The sequence below is a fragment of the Pristis pectinata genome, chromosome 1, assembly GCF_009764475.1.
Source record: "Pristis pectinata isolate sPriPec2 chromosome 1, sPriPec2.1.pri, whole genome shotgun sequence".
Taxonomy (NCBI): domain Eukaryota; kingdom Metazoa; phylum Chordata; class Chondrichthyes; order Rhinopristiformes; family Pristidae; genus Pristis; species Pristis pectinata.
Window position 1 is genome coordinate 65,461,752 of NC_067405.1, and position 23,633 is coordinate 65,485,384.

The 23,633-nt window shown below is 44.7% G+C and overlaps 1 protein-coding gene across 1 annotated transcript; it reads right to left on the reverse strand.

The window, feature by feature from the left end:
• Positions 1–16,073: 16,073 nt before the first annotated feature.
• Positions 16,074–17,149, reverse strand: LOC127566952 (leucine-rich repeat-containing protein 3B-like). Its single transcript, XM_052009879.1, is given in 2 exon segments — positions 16,074–16,450; positions 16,453–17,149. Coding segments are annotated over 2 exon segments (1,074 nt in total).
• Between the last annotated feature and the right edge of the window lie 6,484 nt (positions 17,150–23,633).

Genomic DNA, 23,633 nt, shown 5'->3' on the forward strand with positions numbered 1-23,633 from the left:
GATAAGATAAGATAAGATCTTTATTAGTCACATGTACATCGAAACGCACTGTGAAATACATCTTTTATGTAGAGTGTTCTAGGGGCAGCCTGCAAGTGTCGCCACGCTTCCGGCACCAACATAGCATGCCCACAACTTCCTAACCCGTACGTCTTTGGAATGTGGGAGGAAACCGGAGCACCAGGAAGAAACCCACGCAGACATGGGGAGAACGTACAAACTCCTTACAGACAGTGGCCAGAATTGAACCCAGGTCTCTGGCACTGTAAAGCGTTACGCTAACCGCTACACTACAGTGCCTGAGTGTTTCCAGCATTTTCTATTTTTTATGTTTCCAAATATGCTTTTTTTTTACTTTCTATTACTCTGGAATCAAGCCAGACTGGCAGACAACACCTCGCTGTCACCATCTTTTCCCATGTCCTCATGTAAACATTTCCTTTCCATTGATCTTCAGGTCACTAATTGCAGGATGTTTCTCCATTTTAACCTAATTGTTCAGATCTGGTTCATTCTCAGGGACGACCTCAGAATCAGCTTCGATCTCACTGTTTGATGAACAAAATGAACCGTAAGAAACCAGTTCTACCCTAACGGCATTTGGAACAGGCATTTTTCATCTGTAGTTTTTCTGGGAACTCTTTCGTAAATGAATCACTTGATCAGGGTGTTCTTCCCCTTATACAGGGCTACTTCAGCTGGAGATTGTGCCTGGGCCTTTGCAGACTATTTATGTATTTTCTAAGTTCATTCACAGGATGTATCAAGATGCATTCATTAGTCATCCCCAATTCCACTTGAATAGGCCAGCTCGCTGGAGAGCATAGTTAATAGTCAGCCACATTTTCGTGAACCTGGATTACACATAGGCAAGGAACACACATTTCCTTCCCTGAAGGACCTTATAAAGTCTTAGAGACATACATCACAGAAACAGGCCCTTCAGTCCAACTCATCCATGCTGACAAGGGTGCCTACCTGAGTTAAACCTATTTGCCTGCATTTGACCTATATCCTTCCAAAACTTTCCTATCTTTTTAAGCATTGTAACTGTAACTGGATCTACCACCTCCTATGGCAGCTCATCCCACATACCCACCACTCTCTGTGTGAAAAAGCTGCCCCACAGATCCCTTTCAAATCTTTCCTCCCTCAACTTAGACACATGCCCTCTAGTTTTAGACTCCCCTACCCTGGGAAGAAGACCGTGACCATCTACCTTATCTCTGATCCTCATGATTTTCTAAACCTCAATAACGTCACCCCCTCAGTCTCCTTCACTCCAGAGAGAAACAGTCCCAGCCTATCCAATCTCTCCTTGTGACTCAAGTCCTCCAGTCCCGGCAACATTCCTGTGAATCTTCTCTGCACCTTCTTGCTGAGCCAGGTGATTTTTCAAGGTCCAGATACCAGGTTTCAAAGTCAGATTTTAAAGGTGACAGCAAAGTGGCAGAGTGGATAGAGACTCTGCCAGGGTCAATCCTGACCTCCGGTGCTGGAGTTTGCACGTTCTCCCTGTGATCGCGTGGGTTTCCTCCGGGGGCTCTAGTTTCCTCCCATGTTCCAAAGACTTGCAGGTTGGTCGGTTAATTGTCTGCTGTAAATTGCGCCCCCACCACACCCCCCTTGCCCCCCCACCCCCCCGAAACAATCTCTCACACCTCTTCCATTCATTCAGCAGCAAATCTCCCCTAGAGTTGCAATAGTGTGGCTTTATATAGTGGCAGGACCTTTTAAGAGCTGCCTGCAAGCCTCACATTTGCTGTTGCAGTGTGATAATGCACTATTTTATTTATTTATTTTTTTGTAACTTATGGCAATTTTTATGTCTTGCACTGTACTGCTGCCACAAAACAATAAATTTCATCACATATGTCAGTGATAATAAACCAGATTCTGATTCTGATTCTGATTCTGAGGAGATACAATGCATTCGTAGGGAACGTCATGCTGAAACCAACCACTCAGCTAAAGCAGGAAGACCGACATTACTTTCCATGAATCTCTCAACTGAAATCCTTGATCCTTGTTCAGCCTTCACAAGCGGCATTAGGAAGACTCACTTTGCCATTTTAACACCAAAAAAAATGAACCGGAATAAATTTTCTGGCCCTTGTGTATGTCCATCAAATAGCAACAGGCTTAGTCAGCAGCTATAGACTTCTCTGCATGCTTGTCAATATCTATTTAAAACTGGGATCAGTGATACCGTGAGATCTTTTCAGGGTTTAATTGGAGTTATATATCATGAAGATCCCTCTTTGTGAAGAGATGTTTTGATCCGAAGCAGTACCTTGGTCAATATTTTATCAGCAGAAGTAGCTGCCAGTCCTCTCTGCAAAGAGGTGAGGATTATTAGCCCTAACCACGTTAGATACATTACAGGTGTCACTCATGCACCCAGGAACTTAGGGGAATTCAGACCCTCAATATTCCATTCAGCTTTTTAATGATGTATTAAGACATAATTTTTTGGGGGGAACTTACCGTCACTGGTGAGACCAGCATTACTACCCATCTCTAACTGCTTTGGAGAAGATCGGGAAGAGCCACTTTCTTTCACCACACCCACACCAGTCCTCATTGAGGTGTCAGCGGTGGAAAAGGTGAGCAGCTTCATGTTCCTAGGCATTAACATCTCAGGGCATCTATCCTGGGCCCAACACATTGATGCAATCAGGTAGAAGATATGCCAGTGGTTCTACTTTGTTAGAAGTTTGAGGCAATTTGGTATGTCACCAAACACTCTCACAAATTTCTGTAGACGTACGGTGGAGAGTATTCTGATTGGTTGTATCACAGACTGGTATGGAGGTTCCAATGCACAGGATCACAAGAGGCTGCGGAGGGTGATAGACTCAGCCAGCTCCACCATGGACACAACCCTCCCTGCCATAGAAGCATAGAAACATAGAAAAACTACAGCACAATTCAGGCCCTTCAGCCCACAAAGCTGTGCTGAACATGTCCCTACCCTAGAAATTACTAGGCTTACCCATAGCCATCTATTTTTCTCAGCTCCATGTACCTATCCAACAGTCTCTTAAAAGACCCATCGAGGACATCTTCAAGAGGCGGTGCCTCAAGAAGGCAGCATCCATCATTAAGGACCCTCACCTTAATGATGCCCTCTTCTCGTTACTACCATCAGGGAGTAGGTACAGGAGCCTGAAGACCCACAATCAACAATTTAGGAACAGCTTCTTCCCTTCCGCCATCAGATTCTGCACTGTCCATGAACTTATGAACACTACCTCATTATTCCTTTTGTTTGCAATATTTATTTACTTTTGTAATTTGTAGATTTTTATGTTTTTGCACTGTACTGCTGCCGCAAAACAACAAATTTCATGTCATATGTCAGTGATAATAAACCTGATTCTGATTCTGATTCTTGAACTTGTACAAATCATTTGTTAGTCCGCACCTGGAGTACTGTGTGAGGTTCAGGTCACCATACTATAGGAAGGATGTGATTAAGCTAGAGAGAGTGCAGGAAAGATGCATATGGATATTGCCAGGCCTGGAATGCTTGAGTTATAAGGAGAGACTGGATAGGCTGGGACTGTTTTCCCTGGAGCGAAGGAGGCTGAGGGGTGACCTTACAGAGTTTAATAAAATTATGAGGGGCATAAATAAGGTGGATAGTCACAATCATTTTCCCAGAGCAGGGGTGTCTAAAACTAGAGGGTATAGATTTGTGAGAGGGGAAAGATAACGTAGATATGCCTCATGGTCGGCATGAACAAGTTGGGCTGAAGGGCCTGTTTCCCTGCTGAATAATTCTATGAATTTCTATGAAAACTAACTACTACAGTCCATCTGGTCAAAGTGCTCCCACAGTGCTGTTGGGGAGAGAGTTCCAGGATTTAGACCCAGTGACAATGAAGGAACAGTGATATATTTCCAAGTCAGGGCAGTGTGTGACTCGGAGGGGAACCTGCAGGTGATGGTGCTCCATATAACTGCTGCCTTTGTCCTTCTTTGGTTTGGGAGGTGCCAGCGGAGTAGCCAAGGTGAGTAACTGCGGTGTATTTTGTAGATGGTGGAGAGCATGAATATTTAGGTGGTGGATGGGGTGCCAGTCAAGCGGGCTGCTACACAACAGACTGCGTTGAGCTTCTTAAGAGTTGTCGCAGCTGAACTCACTCAGGCAAGTGGAATGGTTCTGAGGTTTCAGGAGGTGAGTCACTCACCACAGGATGCCCAGCATCTAACCTGCTCTTGTAGCCACCAGTATTTCGGTGGCTAGTCCATTGAAGTTTGCAGTCAAAGGTGACCAGAGCACATTAATGGTGCGGGTCTTGGAGATGGCCTTGCTATTGAATGTCAGGGGAAGGAGGTTAGACTCTCTCTTGTTGGAGGTGGTCTTTGACACTACTGTGGTGTAAATGTTACTTGCCACTGATAGATATTTAGATAGGTATTATTTATTAGTCACCTGTACATCGAAACACACAGTGAAATGCATCTTTTTTTTGCATTACTGAGAATGTGCTGGGGGCTGCCCGCAAGTGCTGCCACTCTTCCAGCACCAACATACCATGCCCACAGCTCCTAACCTGTATGTCTTTGGAACGTGGGAGGAAACCGGAGCACCTGGAGGAAACCCACACAGACACACGGGGAGAACATACAAACTCCTTACAGACAGTGGCAGGAATTGAACCCAGGTCGCTGGTGCTGTAATAGCGGTTACGCTAACCGCTACGCTACCGTGCTGCCCATCGGCCCATACCTGAATGTGGTCCAGGTCTTGCTGCATGCAGGGAGGGTTGATTCGTTTGGAATGGAATTGAACACTGTGAAATCATCCGTGAGCAATCCCACTCCTGACATCATGATGGAAGGAAGGTCATTGATGAAGCAGCTGAAAATGGTTGGGTGCAGAACATTACTCTGAGGAAGTCCTGATGTCCTGGAGCTGGGGTGATTGACGTCCAACATGACCTCCAACAACCGTCATCATCTTCCACTGCGCCAGTGTGACTCCACTGACTTGAGGCCCTTTGATGCCCATTGATTTCAGTTTTGCCAGGATACCTTGATGCCACCCTCAGATTCTGTTTTCCATGGTAGGGTTATCAAAAACAAGAAGGCATAGGTTTAAGTTGAGAGGAAGGTGTTTTAAAGGGGATCTGAGAGGAGGAATCTGGAATGCACTGCCGGAGGACGTGGAGGAATCAGATACAATCACCACAATTAAGAGACATTTTGATGGAAACTTAAATAGGCAAGGCATAGAAGGATACGGACCTAATGTAAAATGGGATTAGTGATGGGCAAAAAGGTCAACATGGTTATGATGGGCTGAAGGGCCTGTTTCTGTACTGTACAACTATATGACTCCACGATTAATTCCATCTAACATTCACTTAGCCTGTCCTTATCCCCCTGAACTCTCGCTGCATCCTCCTCACAATCCACACCACCAGCTTTGTATCATCAACAAACCTGAGTACATTGTAATTGATCTCCTCATCCAGGTCATTGATATAAATTGTGAGTGGCTTCAGGGACTGTACAGCTTATTCCAGTCCTATGTTCCTCAGCTCCAATCTCAAAAGAACAGCGACTTAATGTTAAAGCCCAGACAAGCTATCCTCTGGTGAGATGCTAATTTAAGGGCAAATTATACCCATACCCTTTAGGAACTAGACTAAGACTCCCCAGATCATTTCACTCAACAAATGGTTTTCAATTGGACAGACTTCATTGAATGACAGGTGTACACTGAAATAAATGCAGCAGCGCTGTTGTTTCTTCAGTATGATTCTTAAGTTCCAAGCAGCTGGCTCTCCTCAGAGTCTTCATTCATCACTCCTCTTCTGCTGCCGACGATACTTCCTCTGGGTTAAAAGGAGCCTTTATAAAACAATTGTTATAAATAGGCCTTGATCTTCTCCCACAGGTTATTTAGAGGAGACCTTGATGTGCTCCCACAAGCCATCAATCTTCACTATTCATTAGTTCCTGGATACAGATGCTTTGTCACTCCATTGAAATCTATCAGCGCAAGAACAAAAGATATTACCAGAGTACAAAACCAGCATTGAGTGTGTTTCAATATATTATTTATCTCAGGTGAGATTGCATCCATGTCAAAGCGAAGGAAATCATTGCCGAGAACAGAGTGATTTTCTTTCCGCCATTTATAGCTACCAACATAATTGTGCACTCCTTCCAAGTCATAACAAGGATCAAAAGTTTCTCCCAATATATCTTAACCCCATCATCCAAAGAGTACAGGGTGGGGTCATGGTACATTTCATTTATCTTGCTTGCCACTTTTGAGTGATATTATCAATTTAATGTCAGATTGAGCTAGATTGTGGACAGAGAATACTGCCCCAAATTGAAAACAGCTTACTAATAAGTACCAGGGCATTTCATTAATCCTTGTTAGGTTTAATCTGAGCTCCCAGAGGTGCATGCACCAAATGTTACTGCTGTGTCATCGCACCGCCTCTTAATGAAGCAGGAGTTAATATTTCTCCAGGTTTTTAGAAGCACAGCGCATTGAAATAATGCACTGGATCAGCTGCTGCATAAAGGAGTCCTCTTACCCTGCCATTACAGCACTTGCATTTAGTGTGGTAACATAATGCATTTTTGAGAAACAAACAGAGGACCAAGCTCTAATAGTTCAGCATTGGAGGTGCGGTAAAAACACATTGCTCCTTGTATTTACTCTTTCGGTTGGTATACAACAGACCAGACTGGAACATTACATAAAGCCATTGAACCATACAGCATGGCAACAAGCCCTCCGGCACACCAACCGTCAACCACCCACTTACACCAATGTTACATTAATCCCATTTTATTCTCCCCACATTCCATCAATTTAAATTGGTAAATTGGTTTATGACTGTCATGTGTACTGACGTACAATGAAAACCTTTGTTTTGCATGCCATCCACACAGATCATTTCATTACAACAGTGCATTGAGGTAGTACAAGGGAAAGCAATAACAGAATGATTCTTAGAGTCATAGAATTTAGATTTAAAAGATTAGAATGATTGTAATAGAAGTAATGAGTAGATCTGCAGAGAGCAGCTTGCAATGAGTTACCACGCTCTGGCACCATCTACCACTCACCTACACACTAGGGGCAATTTACAGCGGCCAATTAACCTAACAATCCTCATGTCTTTGAAGCACCCGGAGGAAATCCATGTGGTCACAGAGAGAATGTGCAAACTCCACACAGATGGCACCAGAGGTCAGGATCAAACCCAGGTCACTGGAGCTGTGAGGCAGTGCTGATGAACATGTTGCCGGATGTGTAACCTTTTTCACCACAAAGCTGAACCATCTCTGAATATAACAGATTGAGTCACAGAGTTTGTACACACAGTAATGGGCCCTTTGGCCCACCATATTCATGCGGACCTTTTTGCTCATCTGCACTACACTGATCCCATTTGCATGCCTGGGGTCCTTATTCTTCTATACCTTGTCTTTTTAAGAGCCTTTCTAAATATCTCTTAACCATAGTGATTGCACCTGACTCCACCACCTCCTCTGGCAGCACATTACGGATATCAACCACACTCTATATAAAAAACTTATCCCTCAGATCCCCTTTAAAACTTCTTCCTCTCACCTTAAACCTATGCCCTTTTCTTCTTGACACTCCTATCAAGCGAAACAGATTCTGACTACCTACCCTCTCTATGCCTTTCATAACTTTATATACCTCTTTCCTCAGATCAACCTCAGTAATTCTGGTGATGCAACCCAGCACGGCCTCAACTGCAGGTGTATAACGCTTCTCAACTCAAAGTTTGTTCAAACAGCTGTTAATCGTGTAAACTGCAAACAAGGTACCAAGAGGCAGCACAACCACAGTCAGGTTGCTCTGCAGCATGAGCTTCCAGAGAGTTGGCAGCTCAATGGAAACTCTGTGACATAGCAACCAGCCGTGAAGAGCTATGCAATGAGCAATTTAATCTACGATGCATCAAATGAAAAATGCCAGTGTTGGGATTTTGTTGCAGAGAGAATGAATGCAGAGACATAAAGAAAGAGGGAGTGTCCCCCAGAATTAATAGGTCTGTCCATATATTAGGATAACAATCGTTCGACATCAGATTTGCAAAAGACTCACAAAGGGACTAAAGCTACCATGATTTATCATGACTGCTGATCTAAGTGAAACTTAGGTAATTAGAAAATGAATACAAAAATAGAAAGGGCACTAGTCTCAAATGATATATGGCATGGTTACACTTTATCTATCATGTCCATTTTTCGGGTCCCATATATCATCCAATATTAAGCATGTCAAGGTTCTGGAAAAGGAATAGAAGATTGTAACAAAAATGCTACCCACTTAGCACTTACAATCATTACTATTAGCTCAAGTTGCTGCTCTCTCATTAAAAAATCATGGCTTAGAGGGGATGTTGATGTGAGTTTTTAAATAATGAAGTGAGGAGATTCTGTCCATTTAGACTATCACCTGAGAAAGCAAAGAGTTAAGTTACATATTTGTTTTTCAGAGTCATCTCCCTCTGGAACCAATCACTGGAACATCTAATGAGCATGGGTTCCCCACATCCCTTCAAAATGCAGCTGAACAAGTTATTGAAAGAGGGGGATATTTCTATATACGAAAGAGTAAAATGGGATCGGAACAATGTGAGTGGTGAGACAATCACATCTGGAGTTTTGCTAGATAATGTTAAAAAATCCAAGAGGAATTTCTCAGTGCTTTTCCCAAATCAGCTTTAGTTCTATTGTGCCTCCCCTAGGAGATTACACAACTTGAGTGGGTAGGGCCGGTGTCTCAGTGGGCATTGAATGCTTGATAATGTTTTTTCCATTCTTATTTTCATATGGTTGCAAGCTTTAGCTAGGCACAAGGCACCAATTATGTATTATACAAGAGTACAGGAATAACTGAGAATTTCTAAACATCAATTCATTATTAAAGTTGCTATTGTAGCGGCTGCTACCGCGATGTGAAAGCAAGACACTAGTCGGTGGGCTGCAGAACAAAAACTGATTTATTTTCCCGCCTTCTGCGGGCCTTTTAACAAGAACGGTTCCCGCCCACCGAAAACGGAAATGACATATGCGCTGCGTCATCAAACTTTTCCTGCGCGCGGGTTCTCCCCGTCGCTCGGGGAAGACGAAGGCCCAACGCCATCTTGGGCCTTGTCGCTCCGACGATGCGCGACCCGACCGCTGAGCCGGTTTGCTTGCTCAGACGATGAGTCGCTACGCAACCCCCCCCCCCCCCCCCGAACCGGCGATACGGTCCCCAAGGTTCGCGGGCTGTGCTAGCCGTTGCTTAGGAGGTCGGCCTCTGCGTCGCAGTGTTGGGACCTCGACCGGTTGTTGTTGATCTAAATGGGCCGGTTTGAGGCAGTCCGTCGTGAAGACCTCTTCCTTGCTCCCAATGTCCAAAATAAAGGTGGACCCATTATTCTTGATGACCCGGAACAGCCCCTCGTATGGTCTTTGCAACGGTGCCCGGGGTGTGCCCCTGCGAACGAAAACGAACTTACAGTCTCGTAGTTTCTTGAGCTCACAGGATGGGGCTTGACCATGCCGCGAAGTGGGAATCGGTGCCAAGCTGCCAAGCCTCTCGTGCAGTCTTTCCAGGACTGCCATGGGTTGTTCCTCTTGGCCCCGAAGGGTGGGTATGAAATCCCCTGGGACGACCAGGGGCGCACTGTACATGAGTTCCGCTGACGAAGCGTGGAGATCTTCCTTGGGGGCAGTGCATATGCCGAACAGGACCCAAGGCAGTTCGTCAACCCAGTTAGGACCTTTCAGGTGGGTCATCAGGGCTGATTTCGGATGGTGGTGGAAACGTTCCACCAACCCGTTAGATTGAGGGTGGTAGGCCGTGGTGGTGTGCAGCTGCATCCCTAGCATGTTCACTAATGCAGACTAGAGGCTGGAGGTAAACTGGGTGCCCCTGTCTGAAGTGATGTGGGCCGGAACACCAAAACATGAGATCCAAGTTGTGAGCAGCGCCTGGGCGCAGGAATCAGTCATGACGTCAGAGGTGATCTGCTGAAGTTGGAATTGTGCTTCAGCCTGGTTGAACCAGACGCTGGGCCGAAGCATCCAAAAGGTGGGCAGCTTGAGTGCCACTGCGTAGGCTGCTGCATTGTCATCCATTGTGCGGGTCCAAAGTCCGTTTGGACCGATGGGGTCACCAATGTAACGGCTGCTACCGCAATGTGAAAGCAAGACACTAGTCGGTGGGCTGCAGAACAAAAACTGATTTATTTTCCCGCCTTCCGCGGGCCTTTTAAGAGGAATGGTTCCTGCCCACCGAAAACGGAAATGACGTATACACTACGTCATCAAACTTTTCCCGTGCGCGGGTTCTCCCCATCGCTCGGGGAAGACGAAGGCCCAACGCCATCTTGGGCCTCTCCGCTCCGACGACATGCGACCCGACCGTCGAGTCAGTTCGCTTGCTCAGATGGTGAGTCGCTACACTATGGATTAAAATTCCATGAAAATGGTTTAATATTGCAATTTGAAATGTAACCTTTTTTAAAATTTGGATTAATAAAATTAGCCAGAACACAATTTATCGTGGGAGATGCCAGTGAATCTGTTCTCAGAAACCCATACTTTTCCTTTCCTCCCTGGAGTTCAAAATGAGAATTTTACCACAAATTAGTGCCAGTGTTAGTGTTACTGTTAGTGATATTAGTGATAATGTTAGTTGGCTGAGCATATTTTTCAGAGGGTTGGAAAAGCCTGAGATTCAGCTGCTAGTCGTGTTGAATTAGCTGACTGACTGAGAAACGCAGGGAATACAGTAACAGCCCTCAGTACCTTTGTCTGGAAGAGAAGACAGCAATCAGCTAAAGCTTCTGCTCCGCGCATTAACCATCTCTCCCAATGTGGTGCAGCTGAAGTTGGATGAGGACTGAGCTGATTGTGATGGTCCAGATAGCCCACCAGTACCCTATAGGCTTGGAGATGAAGAAAGGTCATTTGGACTGGATACAGGGCTGGACTGTGAATCCATACTCCAGCAGATGTCACTGCCTTCAGGTCAAGGAGACTGAATATTCTGGGGGGAGAGTAGAAAGAAATGCACTTTTATGTCTCTAATTCTGCTTTCTATTCTTCAATAGTGTTTGAAAACATGGGATGAATCGTAAAAGACCGCAGAAGGTGGACACAAAGTTTCACATTTTTATTTTCCTTACTGGAATGCAAAGTCACCCCCCCAAGACAATATTAGTACCTACGTGCTTAGCTTGTACACCGTTAATGAACCTAAATGCACGACTGTGTGAGACTGAATCTGGTCCTTTCAATTGAGAACCATATTTAGGATGCAGCATCTCCCAGAAAATGAAGCAGTCTGTGCCTGTATGCAGGACAACCCAAACAAGGGATGATAAGTGGCAAGCAGCATTCACAGCACAAAACTTCCAGGCACTGACTATCTCCAACAGGAGAGAATCCAACACCTACCCTTGATAGCCAATGGCATTACCACTGCTAGCCCCTACCATCAACATCCTGAGGGTCACACTGACCAGAAGCTCAGCTCAATCTACCACATAAATACCATGGCTATAATAGCAAAGCAAAGGCTGTCTACTCTGTAGTGAATGATTCTTCCTAACACCCCCAAAGCCTTTCCATCATCTACAAGGCTCAAGACAGATGCCAGATGGAATACTCTCCACATGCCTGGATGAGACCATCCCCAATAACTCCCCAGAAGCTCAACAGAATCTAGGACAAAGCAGCCCACTTAATTAGCAGCCCATTCACCATCCTAAACATTCACTCCCTCCACCACTGGCCCACTGTATCTGTGTTGTGTACAATCTACAAATCCATTGCACTTACTTGTCAAGGCTGACTTGGAAATATGTCAATGCACCTTCGTCATCACTAACTCATAGAACTCTGTCCCCAGCAACACTGAGGGAGCACCTTCACTAGAAGAACTGAATTGGTCCAAGAAGGTGACTCATCATCACCTCTTCAAGGGCAGTTGGGGATGGACAATAAATTTTGGTCTTGCCAGTGATACCCACATGCTGAAAGCTGAATAAATTGAGAACATACTAGAGCCTCTGAATTTGAGATGGGTGTGGCACAAATAGAAAAAGGTTGAAAAGAAGAAAACATTAATGTAATCTAAGAAATAGGATGGGATTAGATACGATGGGGCAGATTGGGTTAAAGTGGGATGGGATGGGACAGAAAGAGATTGAGATGGTTCCTAATATCATTGGTATTCAGTTCCTCACCTTCTCTTGGAGACAACATGTTTCAGGTAAGCACGAGGCACTTGATGGTAGAGTATATGGAACAAACTTTACTAATAGTCAGCACAGTAATCAGCCTGTACAGAGACAAAGCAGTATTCATGCAATATATGTTTGAACCTTCTGAAAACCTGTTGAAAACCAAGTTCCTTTGTTCTCCCATTTGTGTTCACATGAAAGGTACACACCAAAGATAAGACCTCATGACGGATCTATTCCCAAATTCTTTGAAGGCAGGCTATTCATGAAAACAGTTGCAGATGTTTGCTCTAAAGCCACTACCTCCAAACAAGACCTCCCCTCCACCCTCCCAAACTGTTTGCATCCACTTTGAAGTGCACACTCAGAAACTGTTATCTTTCCATACTGCAGTTCACGTATCCCTCTACCTGTATTTACTACCCGAGCCCCTTTAATCAGTCGGGGCTGGCGTCAGAGTAATCATGTACTTCTTTGTGAAAGCATTTCTCCCATTTCAAAGTCACAATGTTTATTTTGGAAAGCCTACTGCACCAAGATACAAGAGAAGCTTGATTATTAACCTATCTAGATATCCAATATAGGATACCCAAGCGATTATCGGACATTGTGTAAACAGGTAGGCTGTAATGCTTTCAATGAGTGATAACAAAGGAGAGGGATGATAGTTGGGGGGCTAGAGGACACCAGGGAGAAACAAAGGCCATGGGGAATTAAAGTAACCTGTTTGGTCAGAGAACCGATATGGAAAAGATTTCTTGCCTGAGGAAAAAATACCCTGGCGTCAAGGAGTACAAAACATTTCCAAAAAGTCCTGAACTCAACAGGGAAAGAAAAATGTTGGCTACAAAAGGAAGCAAATAAAGTACGGGAAGATAACAGGGATTTTGATGAGAATATTTTGTCAAACATCTTCAGTAATGTTGAGTGACGCAAAGCTGCAAAGACCAACAGTAATAATTCATAACTATATAAATTTTTAATACAGTAAGATGTCTCAAAATGCTTCTTGGGAGGATTATCAAACAAAATCTCACGACAGGCCACATAAAATGTCGAAACCTGACAATCAAAAACCTGGTCAAGGAGGTGGATTTAAATGTTTTCAAGGAGAACAAAGTAAAGAGACAGAGAGGATGATGCAGGTTAATGCAGAGAGAGGATATACTGAAACATCACTGTGTGTCTCACTGACGATGGTAGTATCTCCATGTTGTGTGCCTCAGTGTTGTTATCTCTACCTTACTGAACAGTCTGCTCCTCACAGGGGAGTGGAGCCACTGACAACAATGAGTTGCAAGCACTGAGGAGAGAGACTGTTTGAGTCCTGATAGCCTTCCAACAGTCCATCGGGCAACAGCACAGAAGCTGTGAACTCTGCCTACAGCTCCTGACAGGAGTCACACAGCTCTCAGTTTTGTGCATGGATTGCTGACTTCAATGGGGTATTCTAGCCCAGCAAGAAGATCAAATAGTCACTAGCACCTCATGTTAACACACTGAAAGAATGTGGCACTCCATTTTCCAGGTATTTGATTTCAACTGACAGCATGAAGTCAGATTTCACCCACCCACCCTGAACGATACCTCTCCTGATTTTTGCTTCCATTAACTTCAATGGAAAAGAAGAGAGATGCAAAAGATGAGACTAGTCCAGTTTTGTCCCATTTTGTACCATTGGTTAAGATCATCGTGTGAAAGCCCAGTCAGTGAAAAGGAACTTTAAGCCAATGGACTTGTCATCAGGCAATGAGTGTAAGATTAAAAAAGATTTAAAAATGGCAAAAATCCCAAACTGCCTCCAAAGCAGTTTCTGGTTTTAGTGGAGGTGGATTGAGGGTCACAGATGACCAACCTGCTCTGCAGAAGCAGATCTGTCCTTTGAATCCCTGCACCTCAAATTTGATGTCCTTCACAGTTGTCTCCTGTGTTGCAGGAAGCCCACCTGCTAAGGGAACGGCCAAGTCAGAAAGAGCCAATGTCTTTACAGAACTGATTCTGAGGCAGGTGGATTAAGAGTGCATTGCTCCAGTTTCACCAAGTACTCTGTAGCCCACCCTGGGATCAGATGCCAATCTACAAACCATTTCCTCCAATGCCCAGCTGCCTGCCCACCCTGTACCCCACTCTGCCCGACCACAGTGTCTACTGCATTGCCTTATTGACAGAACATTGCTTCCTTCCCCCCCCCCCCTCTTTAAATGTCTGCTCCTTGCTGACCGGTTGCTTGGTGCAACCCATCAAACCCCAGCCAGTAAATCCATTCACAAACATAAACTCAGCGGAAACTAGAACACCCATCCTTTTGGATTTTCCAGGCTCATTCGACAGCCCAGTCCCAGAACACCGCTCCATCTTTCCCACCTCACAGTCTGCAAATGATGGGAAACAACATGGAAAGAAATCACAGCAATTCTCAGCCCCATATTCTTCCAAGGTTCACATAGCTAAGATCATCAGAAATAATCAGGAATGGAAATACCTGGCTAACTTTTCCAGTCCCTTCGTCAGATTCATTGTCAAACTGTAGCACCTCTTCTACAACAACCCAACCACCCGAGGCCGAAATAACTGTTGTTTTCAATAAACATAATATCTATCCCAACCATTGCCTGCCACTGTGGCAAATGCCAGGCTAAGGGGGAATTGTCAGTCAAACATGAATACACTTGCACTTCTAGCAGATCCTTTAGGAATTTCTGTGTACGACCCAGAGCTGAAAGCAAGCCAAAATACACCAGCATAGCTTAACAGTGAGAAAATGACTGAAGCATTCAGGGCAAATGTTTACCAGTATAATCATACTGGTAAGAATGGTCACCAAATTTTCACCCTCCAACTTAATTCATAAGGTCTTTTTTTTATCTTGAGAATATTCTGAGCATCATTTGGAAACATCCTAGTGGAGATTTTCCATCTTCCCCATTGAAAGCCAGCTAGCGGATTCTATTATTGCTGGGTCTCCCAGGTCAAAGGAAACTTTATATCTTGTGTAGGCTTTTTCGCTGGCCTTCTGCTCATATTTGACATCCAGTTGCTCTGAATACAGACCACCCATTCCAAAGAGACTAACACCAGGTTAGTTTATAGTTTTCTTGGTAATATTAAGAAAACAATATGACAAATGGTAGCAATAATGGAGAATATGCAGTGACTGGGAGTGTGTTATAAGGCTGCAGTAAAATTAAGAGTGTTTGGCAAGCTCACCATAATCATCCTTGTGAATGATTATTTTTAAAAATTGTACAGTTTTAATAAATATTTGATGTCCTTTCCATCTGAGCATTCTGATCTTGTTCCTTCATTTCCCACTATTTACCACACTTATGATTAAACTTACAATTTACATTCAGTTCAGAGTTATGGTGGAGTCTGTTGAAACTTCTATATATATTGCAGGCTTTTCCATTTTAACTTTCCAGTCAGTATGCTGCCCTTAGCAATCTCTCCACCACCTCTCCCAACCCCCAGCCCCCTTATAAACAGGGAAATAGGTAAAATAACTGCCCCACTCCTTATGTTTTGGTGAACATAGACTGCAAAGGTCGGGACTGTTTAACGTCTGAGTCCAAGCTGGTCCCTAAAGCATATTCACACAAATATAAATTCAGGCTAAATCACGATGTGACCATTCAGGGGCAGGCTTATCTATCCTCATCTGGTGACATCAAGGTCAGTTGTAGCACACTCAGTATGGCTAACTGAATCTTGGCAATGGATTGAGCCCTAGTCTAGTTAGCTGAGAATCACAACGTGAGGATCTTTGACTCTGTGACCTCCAGAGAAAGAACCTTACTCTTGAGCACTGAATTACATGCATTAATCTTGTGAATCTAAGTCTTCGCTCTCCTCGCTCCAATGTTTTCCAGTTCGTTTCTTCCTGTTCCTCTCCGCCATTACAATGGCAGCTACCACAGTAATGAAGACTGTGAAAGTGATGATCAGGACGGTGACAGTCTCTGCTATGCAGAGCTGAGTGTCAACAGACGCCAAAGGCAAATCCCTTAGTGCGGGTGGCTCCAAGCAGATCACGTCGTCGTAGTCATCGACTATCAGGCGCTGGACACTGTGCAACTTCCCGAAAACCCTCTGAAGCTCACAGTCACAGGTCCAGTTATTCTCAGACAGCAAGATGTGAGTGCCCCAAGTCTGAATGCCCAAAAACGTCTTGAATTTAATTCGTTCCAGGCCATTCTTGAAAGATTTAGGACAGTCAAACTTGTCAATGACGTGAAGACGCCGGTGTCAACATCTTTGATTCGATTACCCTGAAGGTTGAGCACCTCCAGACTCTGAAGCATGAAGAACACTCCATTGTGTAAGAAATCAAGTCTGTTATTCTGAAGGTGCAGGTGCCGGAGTCTGGTCATACTTCTGAAAGCCCCGTTCATGATCTGATAGATCCGGTTATTATTAAGGTAGAGTTTCTTCACATTGTCCAGGTACTGGAACATTTGTGAATTAAGCCTCTCCAAGTTGTTGTCAGATAGTATGAGCTCACTGAGGAAGGAGAGGCCAGCGGAAAAACTGTTGCCCAGCTGCCTGATGTCATTCCTCTGGAGATCCAGTCTCCAGAGGTTCTCGAGTACAGTGAAGGCTCCGTCTTCCACGAACCTCACGTTGCAGGAACTAATGAGGAGAATGTTCATTCTCCAGAGGGTGTGGAAGGCTTTGGCGGGGAGAACGGTCAGATTATTCTTGGAGAGGTCCAGATGCTCGGTGTCTGGCGGTAGACTGGCGGGGATCTGGCGGAGGGAGGCGGCTGTGCAGTTCACGTACTTGAGGCCTTCTCTGCAATTACATCCCCTGGGGCACACGGACCAGGGCTCAGACGTAGAGCTTACGACACCGAGTCGGAAAAGCAGCAGCGACGTGGCAAGGACAATCACCTCCATCTGTCCTTCTCAAGCCCAGAGCAGAAGGTTAGCGTGGCAAGTTCTGACAGAGGATTTCATTCGCTGCTCCTCTCCTCTGATTCCCAGTTTTGCGTCGTTCCTACTCCATCCCGCCTTAAGGAGTCAGTCAGAATGAAAAGAATTAATTAGCAAGTGAATAAGATACTCTCCATCCGGACACCATTTGTATTTGGTGTCTGATACCCATCTAAATGCATCTTCCAATACAATCTGGACGCTGGAAATGTTTACAACAACGTGTTTTATTCATTCCCAGGATTATACAGAAGATCTAAGTAAATACTAATCCAAACAGAACTGCCCTGGTAAACAGAAAATAGCTTGTTTTTCAGAGAAGCAGTTTTACACAATTTAAACGGCACGGCAATCATACTGACAGAGCGTGGATAGCGCTGGGAGCTTTAGCTAAAAAGGATGCTACTCAGTATAAGCTTTGCAACTAAACAATCGTATATCATTAACAGGTTTGCTGATCTTACCATACCACAAGTGTCAGGACACAATAAAACATCTAACTGCCTAGATGTAATGAATTTAGTTTTCACATGTTAATTCTACTTAGGTAATTGAACAGGATGTCTCGGTAAAATACCTATTCCGTTACCTGTGCTGAGTTCCCGTCTTGGTGCTCTTGGCAAGATGATGGGTGATATCTGGAGTGTCGCCGGTGGGATGGGAAGGAGAGATAGTCTAAACTGCCCGGAGATGGAGTGCGGGACAGGGGAAGGGAACAAGCGGGTCCAGTGGGCTGTTGTGGAGATTCTGTCGGGGACTTCCGAGGTAGGGAAGATTTGCAAAATGATGGCAGGGCGGAGAGGGTGTGAGATCAGGATGAGGTGTCAAGAAGTGGGCTGGGTTTAACAGCTCAGTGCGCGGGCTAGGAAAAGGCACACGCGGTTGCCACGCTGAAAGGAGAGATGTCTGTGTAAATAATGCAGCAACTAACTCAGCACCGCTTGCCAGATGCATTCAGAGCATCCTTCGGCAGGCCGAGCAGTTGGTGATGTACAGAAGGAGCTTAGCACAACAAAAATAAACACAATCTTCCGTATTCTCCTGCTAGTCACGCTGCAAGAATAAAAATTAAGGAGCCTTTCATGCGGCTTGCTCTGTTTCTTCAGTCAGAAGATAGGAATCAGAATCATAATCAGGTTTATTATCACTGACTTATATGTCGTGAAATGTGTTGTTTTGTGGCAGCAGTATAATGCAAAAAACATAAATTACTCTAAATTACATAATAACTAAATAGTGCCAGAAAGAAAGGAATAATGAGGTAGTGTTCATGGGTTCACGGACAGTTCAGAAATCTGATGGTGGAGGAGAAGAAGCTGTTCCTGAAACGTGGAGTGTGGGTCTTCAGGCTCCTGTACCTCCTCCCCAATGGTAGTAATGAAAAGAGGGCATGTCCCTGTTGGTGAGGGTCCTTAGTGATGGATGCTGCCTTCTTGAGGCACCGCCTCTTGAGGTTGTCCTCAATGGTGGGGAGAATTGTGCTTGTGATGTAGCTGGCTGAGTCTACAACACTCTGCAGCCTCTTGCGATCCTGTGCATTAGAGCCTCCATACCAGGTGGTGATGCAACCAGTCAGAATGCTCTCCGATGTACATCTGTAGAAACTTGCAAGAGTCTATGGTGACATACCAAATTTCCTCAAACTCTTTATGAAGTAGAGCCGCTGGCGTGCCTTCTTCGTGATTGCATCAATGTGTTAGGCCCAATATAGATGGACTGAGATGTTGACGCCCAGGAACTTGAAGCTGTTCACCCTTTCCACCACTGATCCCTCAGTGAGGACTGGTGTGTGTTCTCCCAACTTCCCCTTCCTGACGTCCACAATCAACTCCTTGGTCTTGCTGACGTTGAGTGTGAGGTTGTTGTTGCGACACCACTCAACCAGCTGATCTATCTCACTCCTGTATGTCTCCTCATTGCCATCTGAGATTCTGCCAACGGCAGTGGTGTCATCGGCAAATTGATAGATGGTGTTTGAGTTATGCTTGACCACACAGTCATGAGTGTAGAGAGACTAGAGCAGTGGGCTAAGCACACATCCCTGAGGTGCTCCTGTGTTGATTGTCAATGAGGAGGAGATGTTGTTACTGATCCATACTGACCGATAAGGAAGTCGAGGATCCAGTTGCAGAGGGAGGTACAGAGGCCCAGGTTTTGAAGCTTGTTGATTAGTACCGAGGGAACGATGGTGTTGAATGCTAAGCTGTAATCGATAAACCAGCAGCCTGACGTATGTTTTGCTATTGTCTAGGTGCTCCAAGGCAGAGTGGAGAGCCAGTGAATTCTGCAGCTAAGTTCTGCAGGGGTCAGAAATAGCACTCTCTCTCCCTCTCACACATTCACTACATGCACCACATCCATAGGAGCATGCACCATGCATACACACATATACACATTTGAATACACACATGCATAAACACACACTCGCATGCACATACATACACATACATGCATACAGTATACACACACATATACACATGCATGCATACACATACACACATGTATGCACTTACATACACACAAACATACATACATACATACATACACATCCACGCAAACATTATTTCTCTGATGCTTCTCCATTAAAAGATGGACTGCGAACGCTGTGCTTATGCACAGGTCCGATTAGTGTCTGTCAACACATTTTTTCAAATGTTTAAGATATGAAATGATAAAGGTTTTCTGTGACACTTGGAGTCAATAAAGACAGATTAATTCTCTTCCTTCAAGGACCTGGATTAAATTGGAGAGATTTCTGAGATAGGGTGAGATGCTGTGACTGAAGTGAGTTTTCTTTCAATTCTAATCTTTCCAAAAATACAAACTTTAATTGTTTATTATGAATCAACGAGAAGCAAATAAGTTGCTTTTCGGCTCCTGATGATTAGAAGCAGCGGATAAGGAAGATTTAGTCTGCAAATGGAATAGACATAAATCTTGCCGAGACAGAATGAAGTGTGGTCAAACACTATTGTGGAGCAGTAGCCAGAGTGGATCAACACTGGCATCACAGAACCATTGGCGGCACAGTGTTCAGGCAGATATTGGCTTCAACACTTTCACACAGGCTGAATTTCATCTCCTGTGGTAGTGACAGCCGCATTGAGACCGCGCTTTGACTTCAGTGGGACCAAAATGGAGTAGCATGTACGCCCGCTACTTGGAGCAGGAGTTTTGACCCTGCTATAAAGCACCAGCGTATTTCTGTGCTGACAGTCCTCCGCACTGTCGGCTGGCACAGTTAAACCAAGACCCCATCTGCTCCTTTAGGTGACATAAATGATTCCATGGCATAATTCAACCAAAGCAACTCGGATTTGTATGGTGCCTTCACCACAGCAAAAATGTCCCCAAGGCTGCTCAATAAACAAAGTGTGACATCTGGCCACATGGCAGGGCATCAAAGGAGCGGGGAGACACGAGAGACAGCAGGTGCTGGATCTGGAGCAAAATAAATACAATCTGCTGGAGGAACTCGGTGGGTTAGGGAGCATGGTATTGGTATTGGTATGGTTTATTATTGTCACTTGTACCAAGGTACAGTGAAAAACTTGTCTTTGCATACGGATCGTACATGTCAATTCATTACACAGTGCAGTTACATTGAGTTAGTACAGAGTGTGTTGATGTAGTACAGGTGTAAAAACAATAACAGTACAGAGTAAGTGTCACAGCTACAGAGAAAGTGCAGTGTTAATAAGGTGCAAGGTACCAATACCAATGTGGAGGCAGAAGTTTGGCCTATGTTTCAGGTTGAGACCCCGCATCAAAGGAGTAGGCTTTAAAGAATGGCAAACAGAGCGGTAGGGAGGCAAAGAGCGCTAGCCCACAATGGGAAGCTACCAAGTTCAAGGGTACTCAGAAGCTGGCAGATGGAGGAGCGCAGAGGGTTTGAGGAGAAGTCCCAGAGATTGGAAAGGACATTGAGACACTGGAGGGAAGTGCGCTTCACTCAGCATTGAATTCTATAACTTCAGGTAACTTAATACCTCAGTTCTGCACCAGTCGTCCAGCTGTGATGTTAGCTCATCTTGTTTGTTTCTCTGGGGATGGAAGATGTGCCTAGCCTGTCCTGCCGGGCATGTCCCCCTGCTCTGCGTTTTGCAACTCCCACGTTCTTTTATCCGTGTTCTCATTTTCTAACTGCTCCCATTCACACATTGACCTGATAACCTTGTTTACAGCTTATAAGAACATAGAACAGTAAAGCACAGAAACAGGCCCTTCAGCCCATGATGTCCTGCACTGAACATGATGCCAAATTAAACTAAATCTCTTCTGCCTGCACATGATCCATATCCCTCCATTCATGTGTCTATCTAACTGCTTCTTAAAAGCCACGATTGTATCTGCTTCCACCACTCCCCCTGGAAGCCCATTCCAGGCACCCACCACTCAATGTGTAAAAAACTTGCCCCGCTCATCTCCTTTAAGCTTTCCCCCTCTCACCTTAAATAACACGTTCTCTTGGTACTTGACAATTTTATACCTGGGGAAAAGATTCTGGCTGTCTACCCTATCAATGCCTCTCATCATTTCATAAACTTCTATCAGGTCCCTCCTCAACCTCTGCTGCTCCAGAGAAGGCAACCCAAGTTTGTCCACCTCTTCTTATAGCTCATACCCTCTAATCCAGGCAGCATCCTGGTAAACCTCTCCTGCACCCTCTCCAAAGCCTCCATATCCTTCCTGTAATGAGGTGACAAGAATTGCACACAATAAATATCCCCATGATCACCCTATCGGAGACATCCCTCCTCCTTTAGTCTCCATGCAGCTTCTTTTGACTCCTTCAGAGTTCTGACGAAGGGTCTGAAACACCAATCGTTTCTCTTCCCACAGATGTGGCCTGACCTGATGAGTATTTCCAGCATTTTCTGTTTTTGTTTGAGGTTTTAATGGGATAGATGCAATGTTCCAACTTGTGGGGAAGAGCTAGACGTTGTAAGGTAGTCACAATGAAACACAGTGAAAAATGCAAAAGAAGCATACCTAGGGAGTGGTGAGAATGTGGAACTCACATTCATGGTGGCACGGTAGCGTAGCGGTTAGCGTAACGCTATTATAGTGCCAGCGATCCGGGCTCAATTCCCGCCGTGGTCTGTAAGGAGTTTGTACGTCCTCCCCATGTCTGTGTGAGTTTCCTCCGGGTGCTCCGGTTTCCTCCCACATTCCAAAGACGTACTGGTTAGGAAGTTGTGGGCCAGAAGAGTGGCGACACTTGCGCATTGCCCCCAACACATTCTCAGTAACACAAAAGGACACATTTCACTGTGTGTTTCGATGTACATGTGACTAATAGATAAACATCTCAAATATCTAAAAAAATAAAGAAACTGGAGGGAGATTCAGGTAAGGAAAGACAGAAGGTAGGCTCGAGATGGACAAGTTGGGCTGAATGGCCAGTTTCTCTGGCCGTAAGTATGAATGGTGGTTGTTGCTGGGCTGATGCAGGGCCAGAATCATACAATGTTGATCGGAAATCAACAGTTTTAGTGAGTGCCTGTGATAGGAAGGTTCTATCGATGTCAACTGACAAACCATGGTTAAAGGTGTTGAAGTTCGTGATCAAAGTCACTAACTCTGGTCTTCCCGATATTCAGCTGCTAGAGGCCAAAAGCCTGACAGACAATGCACTACGAGTTCTGGTTATTTCCTGAGTATGAGTGCCTAGATAAAATGGATCCATCAGAGGGCAGTTCCACCCCACACCACAGTGGAGAGGGATTGGAGGAAGGTGGTGTTGCCAGCCGGGTCACAAGTTGCAGACCAATCAGGACAGTCCAGGAAGGAGAGGACTCTTCTGTCAGCATTACTGAGCTTAATAAGAATAAGTTTTAGTAACACGGCTACATCTTCTGTGAAGAAGTGAAGGGAAGTTCTCTTCATCTGTCCTGCCCAATAATCCTCAAGCAATATCATTAGAGCAGATTATAGGGTCATTGAATTTGTGACTGCTTGTTGGATCTTGTTGTAGATAAATTAATCGCGATGCTTCCTACATTCCAAAAGTGACTACTATTAAGATAACAGTATATTGTTTGGAGATGCCAAGGTCAGAAAAGGAATTTTATAATTTGAAGACTTTCTTTTCAGGGTGGTCATGTGGTAGAAGAGCCATTGCCAAACCTGTCTGAATGTTATTATATTGGTATCAATATAAAATCAAACTAGTTCCTCAAGGAGCGGCCAAGCTCCAGGTTAATATCTCATGGAATTGGTGGTGGTGGTGGTGGTGGGAGGGGGGTGTGCTGGGTGTTGGGGTAGGTGGGAGAAGATACAAATGTATGTCTAAAATGGTATGGGTGCCTCATCCAATAAAAGGCAGAGGATGCTGGACAAAGTATCAGTTTGATAACATCTCCAAAAGAGACATCAGACTAAAGTTTAAAGTCACATTAGAGAGAGAGCAGAAGGAGAACTCTATTTTAGCAGCTGTAACAAGCTA